Below are 26770 nucleotides of genomic sequence, written 5' to 3'. Positions count from 1 at the left end.
GTGTGGAGGTTCCTCAAAAAACTATCCATAGAACTCCCTTATGGAGAGATACAGAAATGCTGATGCATAGGAGCACATGTACCCCAATGTTCATAGCAGCAATGTCAACAATAGCCAAAACATGGAAAAAGCCTAAATGTCCATCACCTGATGAGTGGATCAAGAAGATGTGGTATATATACACGATGGAGTACTACATGGCAATGAGAAAGAATGACATATGGCCATTTGTAGGAAAGTGGATGGACCTTGAGGGTGTCATGCTAAGCGAAATAAGCCAGGCAGAGGAGGACAGAAACCATATGTTTGCACTCATAGGTCTAACAGGTGAACAGGAGAAACCTAATGGAGGACCAGGGGGAGGGGAAGAGGGTAAGAGAGTTGGGGAGGGAGAGGGATGCAAAACTTGAGAGACTGTTGAATGCTGAAAATGAACTGAGGGTTGAGGAGAAAGGGGGAGGGGGAAAAGAGATGGTGGTGATGAAGAGGGGCACTTGTGGGGAAGAGCACTGGGTGTTGTATGGAAAACAATTTGACAATAAAATATTATAAAAAAATAAAAAGTAAAGTTTTTAAAAAGTAAACAATTTATAATTCTAATTATGAGCAATTATTATGTAGTAAAACTAGACCAACAAAAGGTCTACGACTTATTCTATACACTTGGAAAAATAAAAACTTGGTTCTCTTCAAATATACAGCACAACATTTTAGTTAATTTAGATTTGGCTTTACCTCTTGTAGTCTAAATTACTGATTTTTTTCCTAGATGTGGCAAGAAATAATAAACCATATTTCCATGATTCCTAAAACCTGCCTTCTTTAGCTCCAAAATAACTTTTAGTCACCCCTTTCCATCTTTTCGTTCCTTTTGCTCATTTCGTAGGACTGATTTAGTTATTTTTAAATGACCACTTCTCATTTTTAAACCAGATATATAACAGAAACTTAATAAGTGAACTTTAAAAATAAACTTTAAGATCAGATTGATTTTTATGTCTTATATTACAAAATAGTTTTAAGTTTTTACCTGAGGATTTGTAGATGATGGGGTGTTTTTATCCTCCAAATGATGTTCATTTTGTGATTCTGTGGTGTACATGCTAATATTTAAAAAAAAATAATTTGAATAAAAGTACTATAAATCCATCTGAAACAAACATGGTTAAGTGTTTTTAATGATTTTTTTATCATAAAGTTGTATCATAGTCAAGTCAAATATCCTTATAGTTAAGACAGCCCCAAGACTTTACAATAAATATTGTAAAGTTATTATTAAGCAAAATCATGTGCGTAAGTTTTAAAAACTATTATCACACAGAAATTTAATACTTCTCAGTAGTTCATAATGTTGGGTCATATATCTTAAAACAAACATAAGCAAACTCAGTTCTTTATTTTATGCACTGAAATAATTTCCACCATTGATTTATTTTCAGTCACATTCCTGTCAGAAGAGAGTTCAAAAAATTTTTATTTATTTACTTATTTTTTAAATTTTTTATGTCTTTTATTTTATTTTTGAGAGACAGAGAGAGACAGTATGAGCAGGGGAGGGTCAGAGAGAGAGGGTGACACAGAATCTGAAGCAGGTTCCAGGCTTTGAGGTAGCTGTAAGCACAGAGCCCAACGCGGGGCTTGGACCCATGAACCGTGAGATCATGACCTGAGCTGAAGTCAGATGCTTAACCAACTGAGTCACCCAGGCACCCCTCAAAAAAATTTTAAATTAAATACGATCAACTACAGTAATACTTACATATGTAAGTTAGATACATACTGTCTTTTTATGTGTTCTATTTGAAAGATCTGTAGGTCCATATTTAAATAAAATAAAATAAATTTTATTTTGAATAAGAATGAATTTATTTTTAGAAAAAAAAAGAATGAAATAGGACCACACCGAGACAGGTGTGGAAACTTATTTTAAAATATCTGTTGTTTCTACCTTCTCTGTGATTTTGCTGCCTTTGGGTATAGAAAGAGTATCTTTCTTAAAAATATCTTTCAACTCTTGAGTTACTGTTGAGTTTAAATACTTTAAGTTTTAATTTTTAGGTACTTAATATGCCCAAACTCCACAATACTTCAAGTATCTATACTTGTTTAAAAAGGCAAGCAATTTAAATAGTGAAAATTTTTAATGAAAAGCTTCATTAACCTTTGAGCACCTACCATATGCTCAAAGTGTTTTACATATACTGCCTCATTTTAACGAAGTAAAATATTAATGTGTAAAATCTTATAGGGGATCATAACTAATATGACTTTATTTTTTTAATGTTTTATTTATTTGTGAGAGAGAGTGAGAATGAGAGAGAGAACGAGTAGGGGAGAGGCAGGGAGAGAGAGGGACACAGAATCTGAAGAAGGCTCCAGGCTCAGAGCTGTCAGCACAGAGCTCCACGAGGGGCTCCAGCTCATGAACCGTGAGATCATTACCTGAGCCGAAGTGGGATACTTAACTGACTGAGCCATCCAGGCACCCCACTAATATGACTTTAAAACAGAAAATAACATTTATTTTTTAAATGTTATGAAACCCCCCCCCCCCAGATCTTAAGTCCCTTTAAAGTAAAATTCCACTTTAATGAAAGGGAATGTAAAAATTACTACCTGGTCACTAAAACAACAACCTGTTATTAACTTTTAGACCAGAAGATAAATGTTAGTAACCCTATGGACAGAAGGGTGGTGAAATCAACCTCAGGTGAAACCACCTAAGCTGTGTCAAGTTCTGAAAGGGTAGGCTGAGGGATAGTACTGTTAAAAAATTTGAGTTGGAGTGCATAAGAGTTGTGAGGTCAGGACAAAAAGTCTATCCCCACAATAATTATTGCATGTCTACTCTAAAGTAGTAGACATTGAATGGGCTCTGAAGATAAAGCAGCAAAACATAACATGTAGGTTTCTGCTCTCATGGAGTTTATATTTTTGTTGGGAGGAAGCGGAAGACAATAAGAAATATTTCAGATCGTGGGGCACCTGAGTGCCTCAGTCGGTTAAGCGACCGGCTTCCGCTCAGGTCATGAATCACAGTTTGTGGGTTCGAGCCCCAGGTCATGCTTTGTGCTGATAGCTAGCTCAGAGCCTGGAGCCTGTTTCAGATTCTATGTCTCCCTCTCTCCCTGGCCCTCTCCTGCTTGTGCGGTCTCTGTCTCTCAAAAAAAAAAAAAAAAGAAAAAGAAAAAGAAAAAAAATTTTCAGATCATGATTAAGTACCAGAGAAAAAAACCTGGATGATGTTACAGTGATCAAGGTGACATCTGAATTGTGATCTAACTTAGGAGAAGCTGTGAGTCATGACTAGGCAGATGAACAGGAACAGGCAAACATAACATCAAGAATTATACAAGAAACCAGGCAGCATATTTTAAAATCTACAGCTATATATTGTTAGAGCAGCAGGACTTGGAATCCAGACAAGCAGACCATGCACAAGAGCATCAAAATCTAGATATCTGGAGTCTAAACAAATGTACACGTTAGCAGCTATAAGAGTTTGATACTGTGTCAAGTAATACTCGCCTAGTGAACTACTCCATACTCCTGTTCCGTATCTGCCAAGAGAACAATCGGTAGGTGGTATGCATGGTAACTGAAAATAAGGGCTTTGGAGCTGAGATAGAAATGTATTTCCCTCTTCCTTTTATCTTAAAAGATAACTGTGAGTAGTGATTTATTTCCCTAGGCCTTAATTTCCTTATCTATAATGATATAATATTGCTAAATTTATTGGTTATTTTGAGGATTAAATGATATAATAGCTGATACAAGTTGGATTACGTTAAGTAATAAACACGAATCCTTTCATTCCATTTCCACATTGTTATTCTCATTTTATAGATGTTCAAACTGAAGCCCCGGAAAATTTAGTAGTTTACCCAAACTCACAAAGCTAGCAAGTGGCGTAGCTGGAATTTGAACCAAATACTCTTTCATACTATTCAAATCCTTGTTAACCTTGGTATAGCCTTTTTCCTATCTATTATCTCAATCTCTCTCTCACTCTCTCTAGAGAAGACTCCATGCCCAGCATGGAGACCAATGCAGGGTTTGAACTCATGGTCCTGAGATCATGACCTGAGCTGAGCAGAGTCAGATGCTTAACTGAGCCACTGTGACACCTCACATCCTTCCTTTTAGTTTTTCTGGTGATGCTGCATTGTGGGTTTAGGTTGTATTTTCATGTTGACATTTTCACATATTTATTGGTCATTTGGATATTGAGTAAAGTATTTGTTCAAATCTTTTGCCCATTGAAAAAAATGGATTGGCAGACTTTTACTGTTTTCAGTTCTTTATGTATTACAAAATCAAATCTTTTATTAGATATATAGCCAATATTTGTCTCCTACTCTGTGGCTTTCCTTTTCATGTTGATGTCTTTGAATGAACATAAGTTTTTATCATTATTATTTTACATTTATTTATTTATTGAAAGACAGATTATGTGAGCAGGGGAAAGGGGCAGAGGGAGAGAAAGAACCATAAGCAGGCTCCATGCTCAGCATAGAGCCTAACATGGGGCTCAATCCCATGACCTTGGGATCATTACCCGAGCCAAGGTCAAGAGTTGATGCTCAACTCATTGAGCCACCAGGTGCCTCTGGAAATTTTTATTTTAATTTAGTCCAATTTATCTTTTTTTTCTTTATAATTATGGCTTCAAAAAATTGTTTATTTTTGAGAGTGAGTGGGGGAGGGGCAGAGAGAGAGAGAGGGAAAGAGAGAATCCCAAGCAGGCTCTGTGCAGTCAGTGCAGGGCCCAATGTGGGACTCAACCTCATGAATTCAGACTGTGACCTGACCTGAAATTGAGTCAGATGCCAGGGCACCTGAGTGGCTTAGCTGGCTAAGTGTGACTTCGGCTCAGGTCGTGATCTTAGGGTTTGTGAGTTGGAGCCCTGCCTCTGCCTCTGTGCTGACAGCTCAGCCTGTTACATGCTTCAGATTCTGTCTCCCTCTTTCTCTGTCCCTCCTCTGCTCACACTGTCCCTCTCTGTCTCTCAAAAATAAAGGTTAAAAAATAATTTTAAAAAGTCAGATGCCTAGCCTACTGAACCATCTAGGTGCCCCAATAATTAGAGCTTTTATTGTTTCATAAGTCTTTGTCAACCCTGAAATCATAAAGGAATTCTCATATATATTCTTCTAGAAGCATTAATGTTTTGCTTTTCACATTTAGGTCTATGATCCATCTGGAATTGAATTTTATGTATGGTGTGAGGAGATAAAAATTCATTTTTTCTCATATCAATATCAAATTGATTCAGCATTGTTTATTAAAAAGATCATCCTTTAGCCATTGCTTTCCAGTGTCACCTTTGTTGTAAATCAGGTGACCACATATATGTGAATTTATTTTTGGATTCTGTTCCACTAGTCTATTTCTCTATCCTTATGCCAACACTACACTAGTATTTACATAATAGGAATTGTTATCTGGTGGTGTAAGCTCCTCAGCTTTGTTCTCCTTCAGAGTAGGACTCACTCTTTGACTCTTTCTATTTCCACATAAATTTTATTTAATTTTTAAAAAACTAACTAATTTATGTATTTATGTATGTATTTGAGAGAGTGAGAGAATGAGTGGGAGAGGGGCAGAGGGAGCAAAGGAGAGAGAGAAAGAACCTTAAGTAGGTTTCATGCTCAGTGGGGAGCCCGATGTGGGGCTGATCCCACTTCCCTGGAATCATGACCCAAGCTAAAATCAAGAGTTTGACACTCAATCTACTGAATCACCTAGGTGCCCCTCCACATAAATTTTATAATAAAGTTGTTCATTCATACACATATACACTCTTTTTCTATATATATGTATCTGGTAGAATTTTGACTGAAATTGCATTGAATCTGTAGATCAATTTGGGGAGAACTTAAATCTTAACAATATTGAGTCTTGTAATCCTTAAACATTGTATACATCTCTCCATATATTTAGATTTTCTTTAGTTTATCTTAGTGGTTGTAGTTTTCAGTGTAGAGGTCTTACACATCTTTCATTTGACTTATTTCAACATAGGCTTATTTCTAGGTAATGACATTTTCTGGGATGCACCAAAAACAGTACCATTAAAAATTTTTGTTACTTGTTTTTTTGCTGGTATAAAGAAATACAAATAATTTTTATTTATTTTCCTTGAACCTAGACCTTAATTCATTTTATTCTAATAGTATGTAGATTCTCTTGGATTTTCTAACTATACAAGCATGTAATTAGCAAATATTTTTTAATTTCTTCCTTTCTAAGTTTTATACATTTTTAAAAGTTTATTTATTTTGAGAGAGAGAGCATGAGCTGTGGAGGGGCAGAGAGATGGAGAGAGAATCCTAAGCAGGCTCTGCACCGTCAGCACAGAGGCTGATGCGGGGCTTGGTCTCATGAACCACGAGATCATGACCTTAGCTGAAATCAAGAGTTGGATGCTTCACCAGCTGAGCCATCCAGGTACCCCCTAAATTTTATATATTTTATCTTTTTCTTTCTTTATTGCACTGGTTGTAACCTGTCTTTACAGTTGTTTTATATCCTTGCTGACCTTGGTATTGTCTGCACTTGTTTTAACATATATCTGTCGGTAATAAATCCCTTATTTGTTTGCCTTAAATGTATTTCACCTTCAGGGGTACCTGGGTGGCTCAGTCAGTTAAGTATCTGACTTCAGCTCAGGTCATGATCTCACACTTCATGAGTTTGAGTTCAGCATTGGGCTCTGTGCTGACAGCTTAGAGCCTGGAGCCTGCTTCAGATTCTATGTCTCCTCATCTCTCTGCCCCTCCCCTGCTCACGCTCTGTCTCTCTTTCTCTCAACAATAAATAAATGTTAAAAAAATGTAGTTCACCTTCACTTTTGAAAGAGATTCTCACTGGATGCAGAATTCCATATTAGAAGTTATTTTCTTTAAGAATTTTAAAGATGTTCCACTGCATTCTGGCTCCCATAACTTCTGTTGAGAATTTAACTGTCATTCTTACTGTGGCTCCTTTGAAGATAATACATCTTTGTCTGATATTAATCATAGTTATTAAAAATTTTTTTTCATTGTGGTAAAATATACATAACAAATGTTACCATTTTAAAGTACACAGTTCACTGGCACTAAATATATTCACATTATTAAGCAACCATCACCAGACTCCATCTCCAGAATTTTTATCATCATTCCAAAGTGAAGTTCTGTATCCAATTCCCAATTACACAGCTCCCCATTCTCTTTTCTCCTAATCCCCTGGCAACCACATTCTACTTTCCGTCTATATGAATTAGACTACCTTAAGTACTGCAGATAAGTGGATTCAAAATATTTTTCCTTTTGTGTCTGGTTTATTTCAATTATAAGGTCGTCAAAATTCATCCATGTTGTATCATGTATCAGAATTTCCTTCCCCTTTACAGATGAATAACATCCCATTGGATGTATATACCGCATTTTGCTTATCCATTCATTCACTTATGGATATTTGTGCTGTTTCCACCCTTTGACTAATGTGAATTATGCTAAGAACATGGGTGTACAAATATATGTTCAAGTCTCTGCTTTCAATTATTTTAGGTTTATATATAGAAGGAAAGCTGCTAGATCATATGGTAATGTTTCATTTTTCTGTACCCATTATAGCTCCCAAAGTCTCTTTTTCTGGTTTCTCTGGTCAGAAGATGGGTTTTTTTCCTCTGAGTTTTAGCTGCCCATAATGTCATAAATAGGGCCTGCCTGTGGGGGAAAACCACAAAAGGAAAACAATAACAAGGATTCCTCACATTCTCTTTAAATGATAGGGTCCATTTTCCCAGATTTTCAGGCCATAAAAATAGGTTTCCTATTGTAGTTTTAGCCTTCTGTACTGTCCTTACATGGTTTTATGACTGGAGCCTGTCTTCAGACAAAGCTGCAAGAGCAAGAAAAATTCACCCTGTGGTTCTGACTCTTCTTCATAACCCACCTGCTTTTGTTTACTTTTCTATCCTCAGGTAGTTGCTCTTCACATTTTGTCCAGAGTTTTTTTATTGTGAGCAGTAAAAAAAAAAAGAGGGTGCAGTAGACCTATTACATCTTGGAGGGAACTGGAAGGATGTGTGATCCACAAGAGGGACAATACTGGTTTTACCCTTGATCTACATAGTGCCTACCACATGTGTGGAATAAATACTGAGTGAACTGAGAATTTGAAAATGCCAGATACTCAAAATGGCAACAAAACCCAAAGCGTTTCTGCATGTTAACAAAAAAAGGCCAGTTTTGTAGAAGAGTAAGATGTCCAACACCAAGAGCAGGCTTTACAAGTACATTATGAAAAAGGAAGCAAATTATAGAATGACTAAGATCCTTAATGATTATCCTGCAAAGACAGACAAGAAATCAACAGGACAACTTAGAAAAAGGTCCTGTTCCTATAGAAAAAGACTGAAGAGTGAAACTTTTGAAAAACGAGGTAGGACCCTGGCTAGGATAGGTTTTTGATACAAAAATGGAGGGAGGTAAAGAAGAAAATCTAGACACTTGAGTGATGTAGGGATCAGAAGCAGGCTAGGCAGGGTATGAGTTTAGTTCTCTCCCTATAGCCCCTTCTCTCTTTTTTAATACTGTGCCTATCTGCTTTCCTCTTTGCCCTACGTGTCTCTTTCTATTTATCCTTTGGACATCTTGCTTCCCCTGGAGATCTCTTTCTCTATTACATAATCAAATTTTCAAATGTCGATTTCCTTAATACAAATTTTGTAATTAAAAATGTAGACTAAGTCATAAAATTTGTCTTTCTCAATAACATTCTCAGGAGTCAATTTCTTGACAGAAAAAATCTTGTCAACCACTCTGTGCAATTATTTAAAATAAATTCGATATAAGCAGAAGCTGACCTGTATAAATCAGAAGTAATTGTGGTAATCCAGGTGTCTAAGGATTACAGTGACTGTATTGTTAGGAGCCCTTTCATTACATGTCTGGATAGCTGGCATAATGGAAAGAATATTTGAAATCACAAATATACTAGTTGTATGATCTTGGGAAATTACAGTATGTTGTCATCTTTTAATGAGCATAGTACTATCTACTTTTCTTACTTTGTGCTTAGTGCAAGAGAAAGCAGAATAAAATTTGAGACAAGCCAACCAAATTTGATTTTACTAGACATCAAGGCAAGCTTTTCGTACACTAACAAAAAGAAGACTTCATAGTGGTTTATATTTTAGCATCTTATATTTATGGAACACCTCAGTTTCTTTTTAAAATCTTAGGCTATATTTATTTCAATGAGCTTCTTTAAAAATCTCATTTGGAATAAGACAGAAATAAATAAATACATGCTACATATCTTGCTATCATGGGGATAAAGTAAGGTACTTATACAGTTCATAGCAAAAGCTATGGTAATCAATTAATACTTTTTATTATAAATAGGAACTGCTGTCATATTGCTAAACTTTGATTTAAAAAAAATTTTTAATGTTTTTTTTTTTTTGAAGAGACAGACAGAGACAGCACGAGCAGGGTTGAGAGGGAGACACAGAATCTGAAGCAGACTCCAGGCTCTGAGCTAGCTGTCAGCACAGAGCCCGATGTGGGGCTCGAACCCATGAACCATGAGATCATGACCTGAGCTGAAGCCAGAAGCTGGATGCTTAACCAACTTAGCCACTTAGGTGCCCCTAAATTTTGATTTTCAAGTAACGGAAAATTTGAGGTGCCTGGGTTGCTCAGTTGGTTAAGTGTCTGACTACTGATTTTGGTTCAGGTCATGATCTCACAGTTTGTGAGTTCAAGCTCCACACTGGGCTCTGCACTGACAGTGCGGAGCCCCCTTAGGATTCTTTCTCTCCTTCTCTTTCTGCCCCTTCCCACTCATGTGCTTTCTCTCTTTCTGTCTCAAAGCAAATAAGTAAGCTTTAAAAACACCATACAAATTAAAAAAAATAAAGTAGTGGAAAATTTTGATGGATTTAGAGGTTCTAGTTTTATTAGAATGTTTCTTTGACTGTAAACATTAATAATGGACACAGTGTGGTATTAGAGACTTAGGAATTCTAAGCTTTCTGTTCTTAATCTGCCACATAGAATTGCATAAATTTGTCACTCTACCTCTCTGTACCTCAATTTCAAATTTATAAAATGAGGTAGAGAGGAACGATATTAGATGATCTAAGGTCTTTATCAGTTTTCTTTCTTGGATTCTCTCATGGAGCTAAGAAATAGTGTGCAAGGATACCAACACATGTTGCTTGGGAATTACACATCTTATATAAATATCATGTACATATGTACATAACAGAAACTACTTGTCTTTCTCTGGTGTGTGCTTTAATTACTATACATTGTACTTTGGGTTTATCCTTTTGAAGCAATGTTGTGCAACGGTGACATCTAGTGACTACAATATCATTCAGCAAAATTTATGGCCAATTCTTAGTTTTCTAAATATGGATAATTCCTTCACTTGATGGTTTAGCTAAATACTTTAATTTCTCATCTTTCTCTCCATTACAGATTTAAAAATAATAATTAAGTTTGATAGTACCATTAACAATTGGATACATAATAACTGAAATTTCTTTCAAAAATCATAATACTTGCAGAGTTAAGTATAAACTATTCTAAGTAAGACTGCAACTTTTTTTCCCTTCCATTGAAAGCAGAGCTGGGATTTGAATTCATTTGTGTTTCAATATGTAGTCCATGCTCTGAGCCACTATGCATTACTGACACATGATGGTCATTTAACATGTATTTATTACATGATTGTTAGGTAAAACATATGCATCAATATCTGTTTATATGCTTTAGGATCTTTCAAATTATTGTTGTCTTTCATACAAAGAAGTCTTCTTGAATGTACATCAAAGATCATTAAGTAAAAACTGTAGTATAAGCCTTTCTGAACAGATGAATTTGAAAGCTATATCCACAAGGAATATTCTTTATAAAGAGCACTCAGATTAGATCAGGGTTTTTTTTTTTTTTTTTTTTTGCTTGTTTTTTTAGATAATGACTAACTGGCATATTATTTAATCAGGACAATACAAATCTGGGCTAAACTATTACTCCAATTCAAATTGACTGTTAAAATTCCTATAGGAGTTAGTGTTTGTTCTCATTCATCAGATGTTATCTTGAATTTTTATTCTTTTCAGGTGCCTAGATCTTGTTTCCACAATAAAATAGTAAGGTGTTCCAGGGTCCAGAGCATGATTTATATCCTTGAGTTTTCGTTAGCCCAACTACAATGGTTGTTCTCCCCAAATAATGAAGTTACCAACAACTGACCCAGAATCCATGGTTTTCCACAAAATGGCATCAAACCATCTCTCTAGTTCTCTGGACCCTACATTTCAGTCATATTAAACTGTTAATTGTTTTCCCATGCCTTTTGTTTTCTTTGCTTGAAATACCTTCCCACTGCGTCTCTTCTTTGTAAATGGTATCTATTGCTTAAAGTTCATTCCAAGAGAACTTTCTGCAAGGTACAACACAAAACTAGAAGTCGTCTTCCCTTTTTGAATTCTCACATCACTTTGTCGCTTGTTCTACCTTCATTCTCTCTCTCTGGTTGTCCTTTCTTGGTCTTCTTTTCTTCTAGCCGTCCTCTGAAAGTTGGGATTCCTCAGCATTTTTCCCTATGCCCTCTTCTCACCGTATATACATTTCTTAAGAAACTTATTTTACTCTAATGGCTCCAATTATGACCAATATGCTGATGAGTCTGGCCTAGAGAAGCTCTGTTGAGATTCTAAGCAGTATAGTTAAGTACTTATTGGATATCTCTACTTCATTGTCTTTACAAGCATCTTATTAAGCTCAATATAGATACAACTGAACTCAAGAGCTTCCCCCACTAAATCTATTCCTTCTTCAGAGAATTTCATATCTCAGAGAATGAAGCCACCATCTACCTACTTGCTGAAATTAGAAACTTCAATCATTCCTTCTTTCCTGCTAACATCCAGTGAGTTACTAAATCATGTTAATACAAGCTCCTAAATAATTGAAAAATTTGTCCACCCTGAGTATAAATGGCCACTGTGCCAGTCCAGGCCACAAGCACCTTTTCACGCAGGTCCTGTAATGATCTTCCAACTGTTCTCGTGTCCAGTCTTGGTTCTCCCCCTATAATCTTCACAATTCAGCATAAACTAAAATGTAGCATGATTACAGCAACTTCCTGCCTAATATTTCTCAATGGTTTCTCATGGAAGAAAAGAGTCCAAGCTCCTTAAACTCATTTTACAGAGAACTTACTTTAATAAGGGCTAACCTTGTCCCTTCCTATTGCCTCATTTTTAAACTTCAACCATACTGTTTTAGTTCTTTAAACTTGCCAAGCCTCATATCTCTGAGACTATACATTCTGTGTGCTGTCTTCCAACCCTACACCCCTATTTTTTTTTCACAGCTAACTCTGATTCAGTTTAGAAGTCCTTCCTTTAGAAGTTCCCTTTAGGATGCACCCTTATCATAGCATCTATCCCTCATCACAGCATGTATCCCACTATTATAATTACTTGTTTAACTATCATCATTCTTTTATTTGACAATTATTCAGCAAGAGCCCACCATATAGCTGGTACTGTATTCATTCTCCTTTATATATAAAATTTAGTTGATACAGGGTATTGTGGAGGCACATATAGTATGTTGGACAGGGCCCAAGAAATGCTACTTAGTGACTTGCATTTCCATTCATTTCCTTACTGGATTAAATCAGCGCTGATTTTGTAATCATTTCTGAGTTCTCTAAATTACCTAACATAGTAGATGGTACGTAATTATCTAATCTCATTAACTGCTGAATTTTAAACACATACAAAACATTTTTAAATTGTAAAAAGCCTCTAGCCAGCCATTACTTTCTACCTAGCAGAGTTTTTCTATGATATCACTTTGGATGTAACAGACTGTAAAAAGCAAAGAAACAAACCTCTACAGTAAGAAAACGACCATGGGGCTTATTGTCAGAACACTGTGGTTAATTATTCTGCCACTTACTAGGTAAGTGGCCTTGATCAAGATCTTTAATCTCTCTAAGCTTCAGTTTTCTCATCTGAAAAAGGTAGTTATAAAATCAAATGAGATATGAGAAAATAAAAACATAGCACAAAATGTAAAAGGCTATCCTAATGCTATTATTAATATTATTATTATTATTATTATTATTAGAATGAATACAGATCAGGTTTCCCTACCACTGGTCATCCCAGCTCTATAGGCAAGAGGATTTCCAAATTTTATCCTTCATCTTTACTTTATATTTAAGAGGTAGGCTTTTGCAATTTAATAAACACATATTGATGGAAGTGGTTAAAAAAAACTAACAAACAAGCCAAAAAATTAAATATTAAAGGAATAAGAAAGATAAAAGCAGCAGCCTATCTAGAATTCGGATATATGGATCAAAAAATAAATCAGGTCACAATTAAAAAAATTTTTTTTTTATGTCAACTGGAAGGATAGGTGGCACAAAAGAGTAATGCTGTGAGCTATTTCTCAGTAAAATGATGACCTACCATCCAGTAAGTCAGGATATCGGGGTTCAAGATCTCACTTAGCCACCAACTTATCACAAATACTTAGATAGGCCACCCTTATGGTCATATGGCTCCTTGATCTCTGTGGTTTCTATGATCTTTTCCTCCACCCTATCTCAGCTACCTGCTTACAAGGCTACAGATCTCAAATGGGCACTTGATCCTGCCCAGCTATGCTCCTATGCTTCTCTAGTACTGCTATAGACTGAATATTTGTGCCCCCTCACAATTCATATGTTGATATCCTATCCCCCAATGTGATGGGATTAGGAGGTGGGGAGGGGGGGGGTCTTTGGTAGATGATTAGGTCATGAGGACAGAACCCTCAGGAATGGGATTAGTGCTCTTAAAATAAGAGTTCTTGGGAGCTCTCTAATCCCTTTTGGCTTTCTATGAATCAGAAATAGGGCTCTCACCAGACACTGAATCTGCCAGCACCTTGATCTTGGACTTCTCAGCCTCTAGCAGCCCAAAACAGACTAAGACAAGGATGACTTCCTTCCATCCTCTAAAATGACTATTTTATGCCTTCTCTTCCTACCCAAATATTCTTCCTTCTCTCTCCTTACTGATCTTGCCTCAGACTTTCTACTTTAGTGAGAAAAACAGAATCAGTATCAGGCAGAAACTCTTTTTTGAGATCAGGAGAACTTCTCATCTATCTGCATCTCTACCTATACTCACTGCCTTTCTTCCTATTACTATAAATTTTATGTTCCTGTTCCTAAGCCAACACTTCTACATATTCCCTGGATCCCACTCCCTTTTGTTTTCTCAAAGACTTCACTCCTACAATATACATACTCTCTCTTATCATTTTTTTCCCCTCTCTACTGGATAATTCCCATTACCCTAGAAACATACTTATGTATCCCTATCTTTGAGAATTCTACTTTGACTCCACATATTCCTCTATTATCTACACTTCTCAGCTCTTCCTCCTGAAGTATCTTGAGAGGTCCATAGTGCTATATCTACTTCTTCACATTACATTTTCTCTTCATTGTGCTTGTCAAGGCACATAATTACTACATGTTGCCAAAATCCAATGATCAGATCTCTTTATTTTGACTTTTCAGCATGTTTCAATAGCACTGGCTGTGCTTTGTTGTCTTAGCTTTTAAGTCATTGCGCTCTTTGGATTTTCTTCCTACTTCATTGGCTACCCCTTATCCAACTCCGTTGCCTGCTTCTTTTCCTCTGTTTTACTTCTAATCATTGCAATCCTCTCTATGAATACACTTTACCCAGGTAGTTTTTTCTACATGCTAATGATTCTCAATTTTGTATCTTTGGTTCCTTACACAGAACTCAAGTCTCCAGATTTACTTTAGATTTTTAATAAGCAGAGATCAAACTTTAGGTGAACCTAAAATAAAATACACATAAACACACACCCTTCCCAACACACATAAACATACACACACATGTACTTTTTCTTCTTTAGTCTTTCTCATTTGGTAAATGGCACAACCATCTACTCAAATTCAAGAGAAAAACCTAGGAGATTCATTTTTTCTTACCCCTACATTCATAACATCACCAAATCTGTAGGTTCTGTCTCAAATATATCTTATATCCATTCACTTCTATACTACTTTATCCCAAACTATTGTCATTCCTTCCTGGATCACAATCGTCTTCTGCTACTAATCTTGTCTCCCAACCCTGTGATCCTTTAATCACAAAACAGGCAGAACACATCATTTTTCAATGTAAATCAGATTATATTACTCCCTTCCAGAAGAACTTCCTGCTGGCTTGTCATCATGCTTTAAATGAATTCCAGACTTATTCCATGGGTAGGTCCCCATGATCTATTCAAAGCCCTGTATGATTTGGCCCCTACCTATCTCTTCAAGGTCATGTTGTACCACTTAATCCACATGGAACCTAGAGCAGTCTTTATGGTGTTCCTTGAAAGAGTCAAGCTCTTTCCTACCGGATGATTTTTGCAATTGGAATTCTGTTTAACTGCAATGCTCTGATCCTACTATTTCTGTGGCTTTTTTTTTTTTTAAGATCACTGAGGTCTCCAAATGTCAGGTCTTCAGAGAGCCCTTCCTCAGCCAATCAAAGGCAACCTCTTCCCCAGTTTCTCTCACTTCATACTGTTTTTACTTCTTCACTACACTTAACATTATCCAAAATCTCCTCATTCATATCTTGTTGCTTTTCTTACTAAATCTTAAGTTCCATGAGAATAGGAATCTAGCCAGTCTTTCTTATCATTGTATTCAGAATAACTGGCAAAATCGTAGATTCCCTAGAGATATTTAATGAACGCCTATTTGTGAGTCACTCTCTCCATCTGATCTCTCACATTTGCAAACTTAGCTCTGGGTCCAAGGAACACAAAAGCAAATAAAGCATGGCTCCTTGAGGATCTTATCCATTCATCTCTCCAACAAATATTTACTGAATGTCTATTATACTAAACTCCAGATAATATTAAATCTGTTTAGTGAAAATATGAAAATAATGTACATGAGATGTAGCATAAACATGTTACCTTATATAGTACTATTATTACACTTGCCTCTTTCCGTTTGTCAGGTAATGGGCAGGAGCTCATGACATAGAGACAGCCAACTGATAAAAACAGCTACTATAAATTTTGGTATTCACAGAAGGCAATAAATATGATTGCCCTTTTCACAGTGACGTAATCGTTTGGGGTCATGAATTCTTTAGCTGGGAAAGTAACAAGTGCTAATTTTCCACACTGCTCTCGCACAAATTACAATTTTATTTACTCTTACGGAAAATTAGGGAATACCCAGGTCTCCTCTGCCTCTAGTTTTTCATAGGCTCTAGGACACACACAGAGGGGTGTCAGGGACCTGGTTTGGCTCTGCAGAGCTCTTATAACTCCTGCATGACGGACTGGGCACATGGTACCCGTGCAAAAATGTTCTTAGTCTTTTCAAAAGCACTGAGCTAACGGGCTTGTCCACTGTGATTAAAGCCCGCAGAATCAGGCGGAGGAAGGGGAAACTGAGGTGGGTAGGTTAGGGAGGAGGGCCCTCCCAGGATAAACAACCAATCCTGGAGCACCCGTCCAGTCGCAGGAGCACGTTAAAGTTCATTTGCACATATTCACCCTTCGGACAACAGTCTGCCCTTAATCAAATTAATTTTGCAGTCAGTCTTGACTGATTTCTTTTTTCTTACCTGCGAGTCACCTATAAAATGAGAGAAACACAGGAGGAAGGGAGAAATGAAGACAGCGATGTGGGGTGAGGAAGTAAAGAAACGAGTCGGGGAGGAGAGAAAATGGTCTGTGGCTGTTTCCCCCGCTTCTGACAAAGGAGCCCACGTCTGCCCCTGAAGCGACAGGAAAGGAGCTCCTTGGGCCTACGGGAGGGAAGGACGGCGAGGGATGAGGGGCCAATGCCCAAGGCCTGGGAAGGAAGAGGTGAGAAAAACAGACCGTACCTACAATTCCTTCAGCATCCCTCGCTACCCCGGGAGCGGCCCTGGCGCCCAACAACCGCCGCGTACGCCACGCGCCGCTCTGGGGGGAGAGCCGCCAGGACCCGACCTCCGCGCGGGCTACTGGGGCCCGGCTAACGGCAGCGCGCTCCGCCGAGGGCGGCGGGGCGGGGTCTGGGCGGGGTCTGGGCGGGGCTTGCAGAGGAGGGGCGGGGCTGGTGGCGGCAGCGCCTTTAGGAAGCCTGCTGGCTGCTCCGGTCTGCGGAGGCGAGGGTTTAGGGGGTTCCTGGGGACCGCGTGTTATGCTTTCAGTCTATTCGACCCTTTCATTTCCACGTCTCTTGTGAATATTGACTTATTGCGTTGTCAAAATTCGGGGACAAAGTTGACATCACGGGGCTCTTTAGCCAAAAAGCAGCGCCAGGGGCTGCACACACTAGAAATAAGTTGTCAAAACTCATATCAGTGTCCCCTTAAGCCAACTTAAATACAGTACTATTGTAAAAGAGAATAGTCTCTGGGGTTAAGACTGGGCTCAAATGTCAGTTCTGTCACTTTATAGCTATGGAACTACAGGCAAATACATTGCCTCCCAGAGCTTCAGTTTTCACTTCTTAGAAAGGACAAGGTCGGTGGTGGTGTGAGAATAAATCAGTTTATTACATGACACGTGTCTGGAACAGGGCTCGGTACAAATAAACACTCAAATGTCCTGTTATCAATATAAGGCCTTTGCGGTTTCTTTCCACATGAGATCTTATGTGGAGATCTTCATATGAAACAAATGAAAGCAGTTGAGGGTGGGCCCCCAGAAGCTTTGGGTTCTTAGTTCTGAGGCTCTTCTAATGGAATTAGATAGATGAAAAACAACTCTTATTTCTCCAAGAAGAATTACAAACTTCTTACAGAGACAAACTGCCCTTTTCTAACTTTGCTCTCAAACAACTTCCATCCCTGCACACACTGTATCCTTTTTTGCCTGTGTTTTTTTTCCCTCCTTATTCTACCAGGACTATTTTCTTTCTCCTTATTGTTCAAGATATGACTTAAATTACAACTTTCTTGGGTGATCAAATAAATTTTCCTTCAAATTTATCATCCTGTAGATATCTCAATAAAGATTGAAAGTATTTTCTCCCTTGTTTCAGGAGCGCAGATAAGATTTTTGTGATTATAGGGTTAGGGAAATGCTTTGTTCTCATAGTAGGGAAGGGGAAAGCAGGATTTTGGTGGCGGTACAAATGGTAGAGCTGGGGAGGAAGGCTTTTGAGAGGTCTCTCTACAGGGCACTGCTTTGTGCTCCAGAAGCAATGAACTACTGGAGAGTTTAGTGCTTTAGGGTCCATCTAAGGAGGATGGAGGACACATACACAAGTTCTGTTCTCATCAGAAGGGCCAAGCCAGATTTAATTTAGGTGAGTCGACTAAAACCTAAAAAGTATTATTTGCTCCTAAAATGACATGAAGCTATTCCTACCTATTACAAAGAACTACATAAAATATTCATATAGAAATACAACATTCTGAAACATTTCAAAAATAATGTCCTTCACTTATTTAAGGCTAACATGAAAATTTAATAATGGTTTTAAGAAGATCTAAAAAACATCGATGTATTTTCTCATAAAAACTTAATAGAAACTTAATAAAATAAAATATAATAAAAACAATAGGTAGTTATATTTGCAACCATGCCATTGAACGCAAAACACTTTTGAGGAATAAAGATAACCTTATTAATGACAGCATTTTCCACTAAATTTGATATGATAAAAATAGCTTAAAAATACCTTCTATATAAGTCACTCTATACTTTGGGAAGCAATAAAAAGAAAGGTGATCAAGTAATAAAAATAGAAATGTGGTCAATGATCTATTTGGTATGATTTAATTGCCAATTTTCTTTTCCAGTCCCATCTGTAACTAATTCTTTTTATCATCCATAAGTACCAATTGCTTACTATATTCCAGGCTTTACTGTTTCAAACTTTTCTAATATGCTTGTCCTTTATCTAGTTGTTTCCTTCTTCACCTTAGTCTCTAATATTAATCCATCAATTCAAATTAAAGGTCCAATTCAAGTTTTTCCTCTTTTAAGAAATTTTCCTTACTGACAACACTTTTGAATTATTCATTTGGACTATAGCTGTTTGTACATGTCTTATTTCCTTGTAAGATTATTGAAGGCAAATATCATGTGTTATTCATATGTGTATTTTCCACAGTGTCAATTTCCCAGTAGAATTCAAGTTCCATTAAACAGGGCTCTGGCACATTTTGGTCATCACTATATCCCTTGGCATTGGGCATAATGCCTGGCACATAGCAAACATATTATAGTGTATTTTGGGTGAGTGTATGAATGGCTTTTAAAACAGAAGCTCCAGGAAGGTAAGGATTTGTCTGTTTTATTCATTGCAAAATGAATATTTGAAAATTACCAGGTGAACACATGATTATTTGGAAGGCTCAGTATTCATTATATACAATAAAAGTTCTACAATCTCAATGTCTTCACAGAAGTCAAATATAAGGTATTTGTTGCTTTTCACCCAATTAATTCAGTGGATGATGTATCTTTCTGAAAATAAGACATTCCCTAGAAGTACAAGAGCAAAATATAAAAGAATCAAAATAAAGTGGATGCGTATAATAAGAGTAGTTTCAGTATTGTCCCTTGTACTTTTCTGTGTTCTAAATTTTCTGTAATGAAAATATCTTATTTTTTGTAATTTTTTTTTTTTGAGAGAGAGACAAAGTATGAGCAGGGGAAGGGCAGAGAAGAGACACAGAATCTGAAGCAGCCTCCAGGCTCTGAGCTGTCAGCACAGAGCTCAGTGCAGGGCTTGAACACATGAACTGCAAGATCATGACCTGAGCCAAAGTCAGACGCTTAACTGACTGAGCCACCTAGGCGCCCCCAAAAATGTCTTATTTTCTAATCAGGAAAAAATAATATTTTTAAAGAGTATAAAGGATGAGATCATTTGCAAACATATGGCTGAGGAAACTTTGAGGACATCCAAGTCCAATCAAGGTTATCTGGAGTTAATATCAGAGAGAAAAATATTGGAATGTGAAAATAACTTAGACCTGAAACCTAATCAGCCTCTCTTGAAAAACGATACCTCTCAGAGGGGAGATGGATGGCACTGACCTTTGGGAAAAAGGACATCACAGAACAAGAATTTACAGCGATTTCTTATCAGTGTCCTTGGAAGTATGACACCCTTGCTGTGGACTGTTTTCTGCCCAGATTCACATGTTAAAGCCCTAACCTCCAAGGTGATGTTATGTGGAACTGGGGCTTTGGGAAGTAATTAAGTTTAAATGAGGCCATGAGGGTGGGGCCCTCATGATAGGATTAGTGTCCTTATAAGAAAAGACACCAGAGAGCTTACATACTCCTCCCTACCCCCATTCTCATCTCTTTCCCTACCACATGAGGACAGACCAAAAAAGAGGCCATAAGTGAGCTAGGAAGAAAGCCCTCATCAGAAACTGACCATGTTAGCACCCTCATGCTGGACTTCCATCCTTCAGAACTATGAGAAAATAAATGTCTGTTGTTTAAGTCACTCAGCCTATGGTATTTTGCTATAGCAGCCCAAGCAGAATAAAATAGACAAAAAGACTAAGATTTGAACTGTTGAGTGGCCGGTATTTCTTTCTTTCTTTTTTTTTTTTTTTTTTTTTTTTTTTAGAGAGAGAGAGAGAGAGAGAGAGAGAGAGAGAGAATCTTAAACAGGCTCAAAGCTCAGTACTCAGTGAGAAGTCCTGTGGGGGCTCAACCTCACATTCCTGATATCTTGACCTGAGCTGAATTCAAGAGTCAAAAGCTTAACTGACTGAGTCACCCAGGCACCCCTAGCAGGTAGTTTTCTATATTGGATTCTAGTCCAATATAGATGTATGTACCAGATGTATGTATGGGGTACATACATCCCTTTTTCAGGAACTCAGAGGTCAGAGTAATTGTTTCTATCTGAGTTGGGGTGGGGTAAGTTTGGTTGGCTTGAGTCAACATTCTGTATCTAGTTAACTCTAAGTTCAACCAAGTCAACAGCTGTGACTCATGATGTGGTGATAAACCTGAGACTTCAGCGGTGAGCCCTGCAGAGGCCCATACTGGACAGTTACAGACATTTAGAGAGTGGCTGCTCACTGAGGAGAGGGAGGACAGAACCTGTTTCATGCCCTCCAAAACGGTACAGGCTATTGCTAGTGGCCAAATGGCCTCCTCCACAATTTTGGTACTGTAAATTTCCACTTCTAATTCTTCTTTAGAGTCTTGAATATTTATAACAACATTCTCATTTACTTATACTAATTGTATTTTGTATAAGTTAACAAGCATTCAAAGCTGTAATTGGGAGAAAAACTACTGAAGAACATGGGACCTAGCACTATCTACAGCACTCTTTTGCCTCACATGCCTTTTGCCGTCTATGTCCTAAGCATCCCCACATCCTAGCCACGGCCTTACTTTCTCTGGAAGCTACGCCTGAACTCCACCACCCCGAGACTGGATGGGTGCCTCTGTTATGAGCTCCCTAGCACTCCTGTATTTTCTGCATCATAGTGCCTATCATATTGTTTTGAAATCTCTTATTTGTCTCCTCTCCCAGACTGTCAGATCCTTAAGGACAGGAGCAATAACAGTTTTGATGAAGTGCCTAGGTCATCGAATGCTTCCACTAAGTATTTATTGAAGGAATCTAGTTTCAGAACCTGCAAAAGTAGAGAAACAGATGAGCATTAGGTTTGTGTTGCTACCATCAAGGTGCATCTAACCAATGAAGTCCAGTTTGAAATACTCATCTGAATTTTGGCACAAATTAATCCAATCCAAACAAAGAACAAAAACTAGAAGGAAACACAGTACCACAGAGTAACCAAAGTCAGGCTGATATAAAAATGAAGCTGTTATGGTTTCATATTATGTTAGCTTAATAAAAATTAAGCTAGTTTTGAACAGAGGTGAAAGTCATGGAGAAAGTGTCTGGAGCAGTAGTCTGTGGACGAAAGAGGAATGGACAGGCTTTATGTGGATCAGCTTGGTAGAATCAGAATATTTATAATTTATTCATTTATGACAATCTATTCCTTTAATAAGAAAAAGCTGAATCAGGGCACTCCTTAAGGGAAGGTAAACTCAGATGGGCCGCTAAAATGGGAGATTCTGTGTTGCCACCTAGGAGGCAGGATGAGGTCTTTTGACATCTAGATAGTTGCAAGAGGAAGAGCCAATGAAGATACTCTGCATACTTGAAATTTTGGTGGGACCAACCAGTTACAATAGTTCACAGAATGGTAGCAAGAGAGGTAGAGATGGAGCAGACGTAGACTGGCATAGAAAGTGGCACAAAAATTAATGGGGGACTGCTTTATGGTATTTAAAAATAAGAAAAGGAAAGAAGAGCCAAAAACATTTCAAGGAATGAGAGGTCGGGTGACCATGAATCATAAAACTACAACAATAAGTTAGAACAAGCTGTTGGCTAACAGAACAGGATACTGAACTTGATCTTGTGCATGTTAAGGTTGAACTGTGGTAGTACATTTTAGTGTATATGTTCCTAAACAAATTAAGATACATGATGAAGACATATGTGAAAAAAGAAAAAGGTCAAGAGATCAGGTTGGAGTTGTAGAATATTGTCACCCACATGGAAAGAATAATGACTAAAAATGCTCTTTAAAGAAATAGCCATGCTTTTGTTTCCATTACATTTATGGTCTAAATATTACCTATCTCAATATCCATCTAGATAAAGTAGCCTCTGCTAGTTGATGAAAGTAGCTTCTGGTAGCAGATTTCTAACCATTATATTCAGCATTCTCTCACTTCACCTCTAAACTTGTACAGAAGTCTCTTCCTGAACTTCTTCATTTTTATTTTGATGTTCAGCTTTCTGGAGGAGCCTGGGGCCCAGCAAAGCAATGAGCAGACCTCCAATGGGGGCTGTGATGAGGATGGACAAAAATGCCACTGTCAACACATCCATTCCATATTCTTCCAACTGTTTCTCTCCATGTGATCTTGCTGTGTCCAAAGCCACAGATCCTATGGCAGCCTATACAAGTTTAGAGTAACATTGGAAACATAAGATAAGCACACAGAAAAAAAGTGAATTATTTTCTCAATTGCAAAAACAAATTGCTTATTCTTTTGCTCAACTAAGAAAGTTCTTAGTCTTCTTTCAAGGTATACTGCAGTTAGTTCTGATAGTTTGAAAACTCTCCCTGTCATAGCCTGGGGAGAGAATAATGATTCATATGATTCATTCCTATTTGCATAAGACAGGGTTACAAAACATATCAGGCAAATATATTTCAAAACACAAGGCAAATGTAGACTCTCAATATTAATTAACTATAACATGATCCTATATACTAAATTCCTCCTGAGTAAACATGAAAGTTACTGGTCATCTCATTCTTTAGGAATTTTGAATTAAGAAAAACCAAGATGAAAAAAATGCAGAGATACTGGAAGATGGTGAAGTTAAAAAAAAAAAAGTCCATATTGTATGTGAGCCATGAATCACGGGAATGTACCCCGTGCACACAGGAATCTACCAAGAGCACACTATACACACTCTATGTTAGTCAATTTGACAACAAACTATATTTAAAAAAAATTTAAAAAACAAACAAAAAAAGAATATGTTTTGCTTTAGAGCGTAATTGCTAAACATCATGAAACTCTAAAATGCTAGCCACCTTCAAAGCTTAAAATTAACGTTATTCAGTATTTAATTTTTGCCTTGGGAGTTGGTAAAATGTCTTTTTTAAGATTTGGCTTTTGAAAAGTCATAAAATTTTTATTTCTTTTTTACAGGCAGAAAGCAATAATATCAGTGCACATGGGAAAATAATATATTAAATCATCTGATTATTCCCGTATTCCACAGAACACAACAATGTTAGTCTCTAGGATAATCAGAAGAGAAAATATCAGTGTGCATAAGACACATGGCAGAGACTACTATTGCCCACAAATATCTGAATGCCCCTTTACCCTTCTATAACAAAACTCTTGAGTCTCAGTTGGTCACATTACTGTACAAATAGAGGCCTTTGTCAGCCTTTTTTACAACTAGATGAAGCTATGTATCTAAGTTCTGGCCACTGAGAGGTGAGCAGAAGTGATAAATGCTACTAGAAGACTGTTCCTTAGAAAGCAATGGACACTTGTACCTTTTCCCCATCCCCATTGGATGAAAAATGATAAAAAGTAGACTCATGGATAGAGCCACATGCTGAGAGTAGTGGCCACCCTGCCGGCTCTGGAATGTCCAGGTAATTTATTTGAAGGTTACTGGTTATTGCAGCTTACCTTGTACCAAAACTAATACAACATTTCAAGAATTCTTGGGAAGAACTGCACATATTACAATGTGTAGTTTTCAGTTCTCTGTTGTGTGTGTATGAGTATGCATGTGTGTTTTGGGACTTGCACATATGCTGAGTTGTGATTTAAAATATATTTCTTATAGTCTTACATGAGCAAAAAAGTTTGAAAAACACTAATATAGAAAATACATAAAAGGAAGTTTTGTTCCTTGTGCAGTATCAAGAGGAGAATAAAAATTTTATAATTTTATACTTCACAGAACATAAATTATTCAACAGGTTCTAGATAATGTCTCCTTATTTTAAAATTAGCTTTGAAAGCAGGAAAGTGTCATCTTTTAAATTTTAATGTTGAGAAAGAAATATTTCACACCAAAGCTTCTAGAGTGATTATTTGATATTTACCCACTAAAGTTACCGAAGGTAGTAAAGAAGCTGAAGACACTAAGGAAACTATTTCACACTTACTGTACTATTAACCTTACAGTATTCTTATCCATTATGTCTCTTATCTTTGAAAGTCTGATGGAAATGAAAACTTCTCTGGAATAATGCCGAAGCTCAAGCCACACAAAACTTGGCATACAGTTACAGAGCATACATATCCCCCAAAGCTTCCTAAATTAAGAACATCTGATTTTCATTTCATGAAACAGAAATGTGCATATTTAAACAACTGCAAAATAATCAGAGACGAGACAGTTAAGTCTCCTTTCCTATAATTAGTTTGAAAATATAGAACATAATCAGAAACATATTACATTTGCAACAAAAAATAATCTACACAGTTGTAATATAATTAGTAATTCTACTAAATTTGTGGTCAATAATTTCAAGCACTGTTCATGCCTTGCTCATTAGAGTATACAGTTTTGGGGTCATTTGACTGATACATTTGACAGGAGGTTCAGCTAATTTGAAAATTTTAATATCAACCAATAATCCAAGAAGGCAATAAAGCATTTTCTCAAATATTTTAAAATAAATCTTTCTCCTTTATATATAAGGACTGTGGTCAAGTATAACTGATTATCAGTCTTATTGATTCTGAAGTATTTCCAAATACTAAGACGGGCCATGCTATTTCTGTTTCACTCTCTTTTTGGAAGATATTGAAATGAAAAGGGTTGACAACTATCTTTCTGGGTGATTTAGAGAGCTCTGACTGATAAAAATACAAACTTTCTTCCTGCAACTGCTTCTTTCTAGTTAGTGTAGAGATTTATTGGATTTTTAGTTGATATAAACAAATCTGCTGATCTAGATAAATTTAAATGAGCCATCATATTTAGGAAATCAATATACTCAAAATAAAACTTTTAAACAGTAGATTAGTATAAACCCTTTTCAATAAATCAGACTTCAATTACATTTTTTCACCAAATGTGAATAAGCCCTCTTATTCAAAAGTTCAAGATACCATATATAAATAGGAGTTAAAAGTCTAAGCCATACTATCCACCATTACCTGGACTGTCGCCTTCGGAAGCCATGCAAAAGAAATAAATATCTTTTCCTTTATGTTAAAACCAGCAAAACACACCATCAGAAATGTTGTCAAAACTCGTATCAATACTGCAGTGCCAAGGATGGCAATACAAAGGCCTGTAAGAAATACTTAGTTTTAAACATAATAAAATATTGGGGGAGAAAATGAATCTCATGGTTATTGATTCAAAATACTATCAACTGTAATTATCTAGATATATTAAAAAATTAAAAAGGCAAAAATTATTAGGCATAATTTATCAAAACATCAATATTAAGGATCAAACCATATATTTGAAAGAAGGCATTTTTTCTAGATTAAACCAGAAATTAATTAAACAGATTTGATATATGGATGAACTAGAGGGTATTATGCTAAATGAAATTAGCCAGAGAAAGACAAGTATCATATGACTTCACTCATATGAGGAATTTAAGATACAAAACAGATGAACATAAGGGAAGGGAAGGGAAGCAAAAATATTATAAAAACAAGGAGGGGGACAAAACATAAGAGACTCGTAAATACAGAGGACAAACTGAGGGTTGCTGGAGGAGTTGAGGGTAGAGGGATGGGCTAAATGGGTGAGAGGCAGTAAGGAAGAACTTGTTGGGGTGAGCCCTGGGTGTTACATAGGGGATGAATCACTGGTATCTACTCCTGAAACCATTATTGCACTACATACTAATTTGGATGTAAATTTAAAAAAATTAAATTAAAAAAGAAAAGAAAAGGGAGAGCACATATTCTCTGCAGCAAAAAAAAAAGATGATATTTGATATATATTACAAAAGAGATTTGAGTGTCATTTCTCTTAAGCTTCATAGCAAGAACCACACTTTCTTCCATAGGTTTATTCAACAAGAATTTATTAAATGATAACTATGCATGACAGGATTTGGACTAGGTATTGTGTACACAAAAATGTATAATGTGCAGATACTGCCTCTATGAACTTCAGAGTCAGAGG

General features: G+C 36.8%; 2 protein-coding genes across 7 annotated transcripts in view; both read right to left on the bottom strand.

Moving 5' to 3' along the window:
* The window catches only part of SLC9B1 (solute carrier family 9 member B1), a 68545-nt gene extending 51488 nt beyond the window's left edge, over positions 1-17057 (bottom strand). For all 3 annotated transcript variants that reach the window (XM_029942562.1, XM_029942568.1, XM_029942574.1), the window contains exons 1-2: positions 16956-17057; positions 1031-1103 (exon numbers count right to left, since the gene is read on the bottom strand). In XM_029942562.1, coding sequence (XP_029798422.1) covers positions 1031-1102 — 72 coding nt within the window. In that variant the 5' untranslated portion in view covers position 1103; positions 16956-17057. The remainder of the gene's footprint in view (positions 1-1030; positions 1104-16955) is intronic.
* A 3597-nt stretch (positions 17058-20654) lies between these two features.
* Positions 20655-26770, bottom strand: part of SLC9B2 (solute carrier family 9 member B2) — a 46899-nt gene continuing 40783 nt past the window's right edge. For all 4 annotated transcript variants that reach the window (XM_029942539.1, XM_029942550.1, XM_029942542.1 and 1 more), the window contains 2 exons: positions 25780-25916; positions 20655-23029 (listed from right to left, as the gene is read on the bottom strand). In XM_029942539.1, the coding sequence (XP_029798399.1) occupies positions 22808-23029; positions 25780-25916 (359 nt within the window). In that variant the 3' untranslated portion in view covers positions 20655-22807. The remainder of the gene's footprint in view (positions 23030-25779; positions 25917-26770) is intronic.

The sequence above is a fragment of the Suricata suricatta genome, chromosome 1 (assembly GCF_006229205.1).
Source record: "Suricata suricatta isolate VVHF042 chromosome 1, meerkat_22Aug2017_6uvM2_HiC, whole genome shotgun sequence".
Taxonomy (NCBI): Eukaryota; Metazoa; Chordata; class Mammalia; order Carnivora; family Herpestidae; genus Suricata; species Suricata suricatta.
The sequence above is the reverse complement of the archived record's forward strand: the minus strand, read 5'-3'. Positions and strand labels throughout refer to the sequence as shown.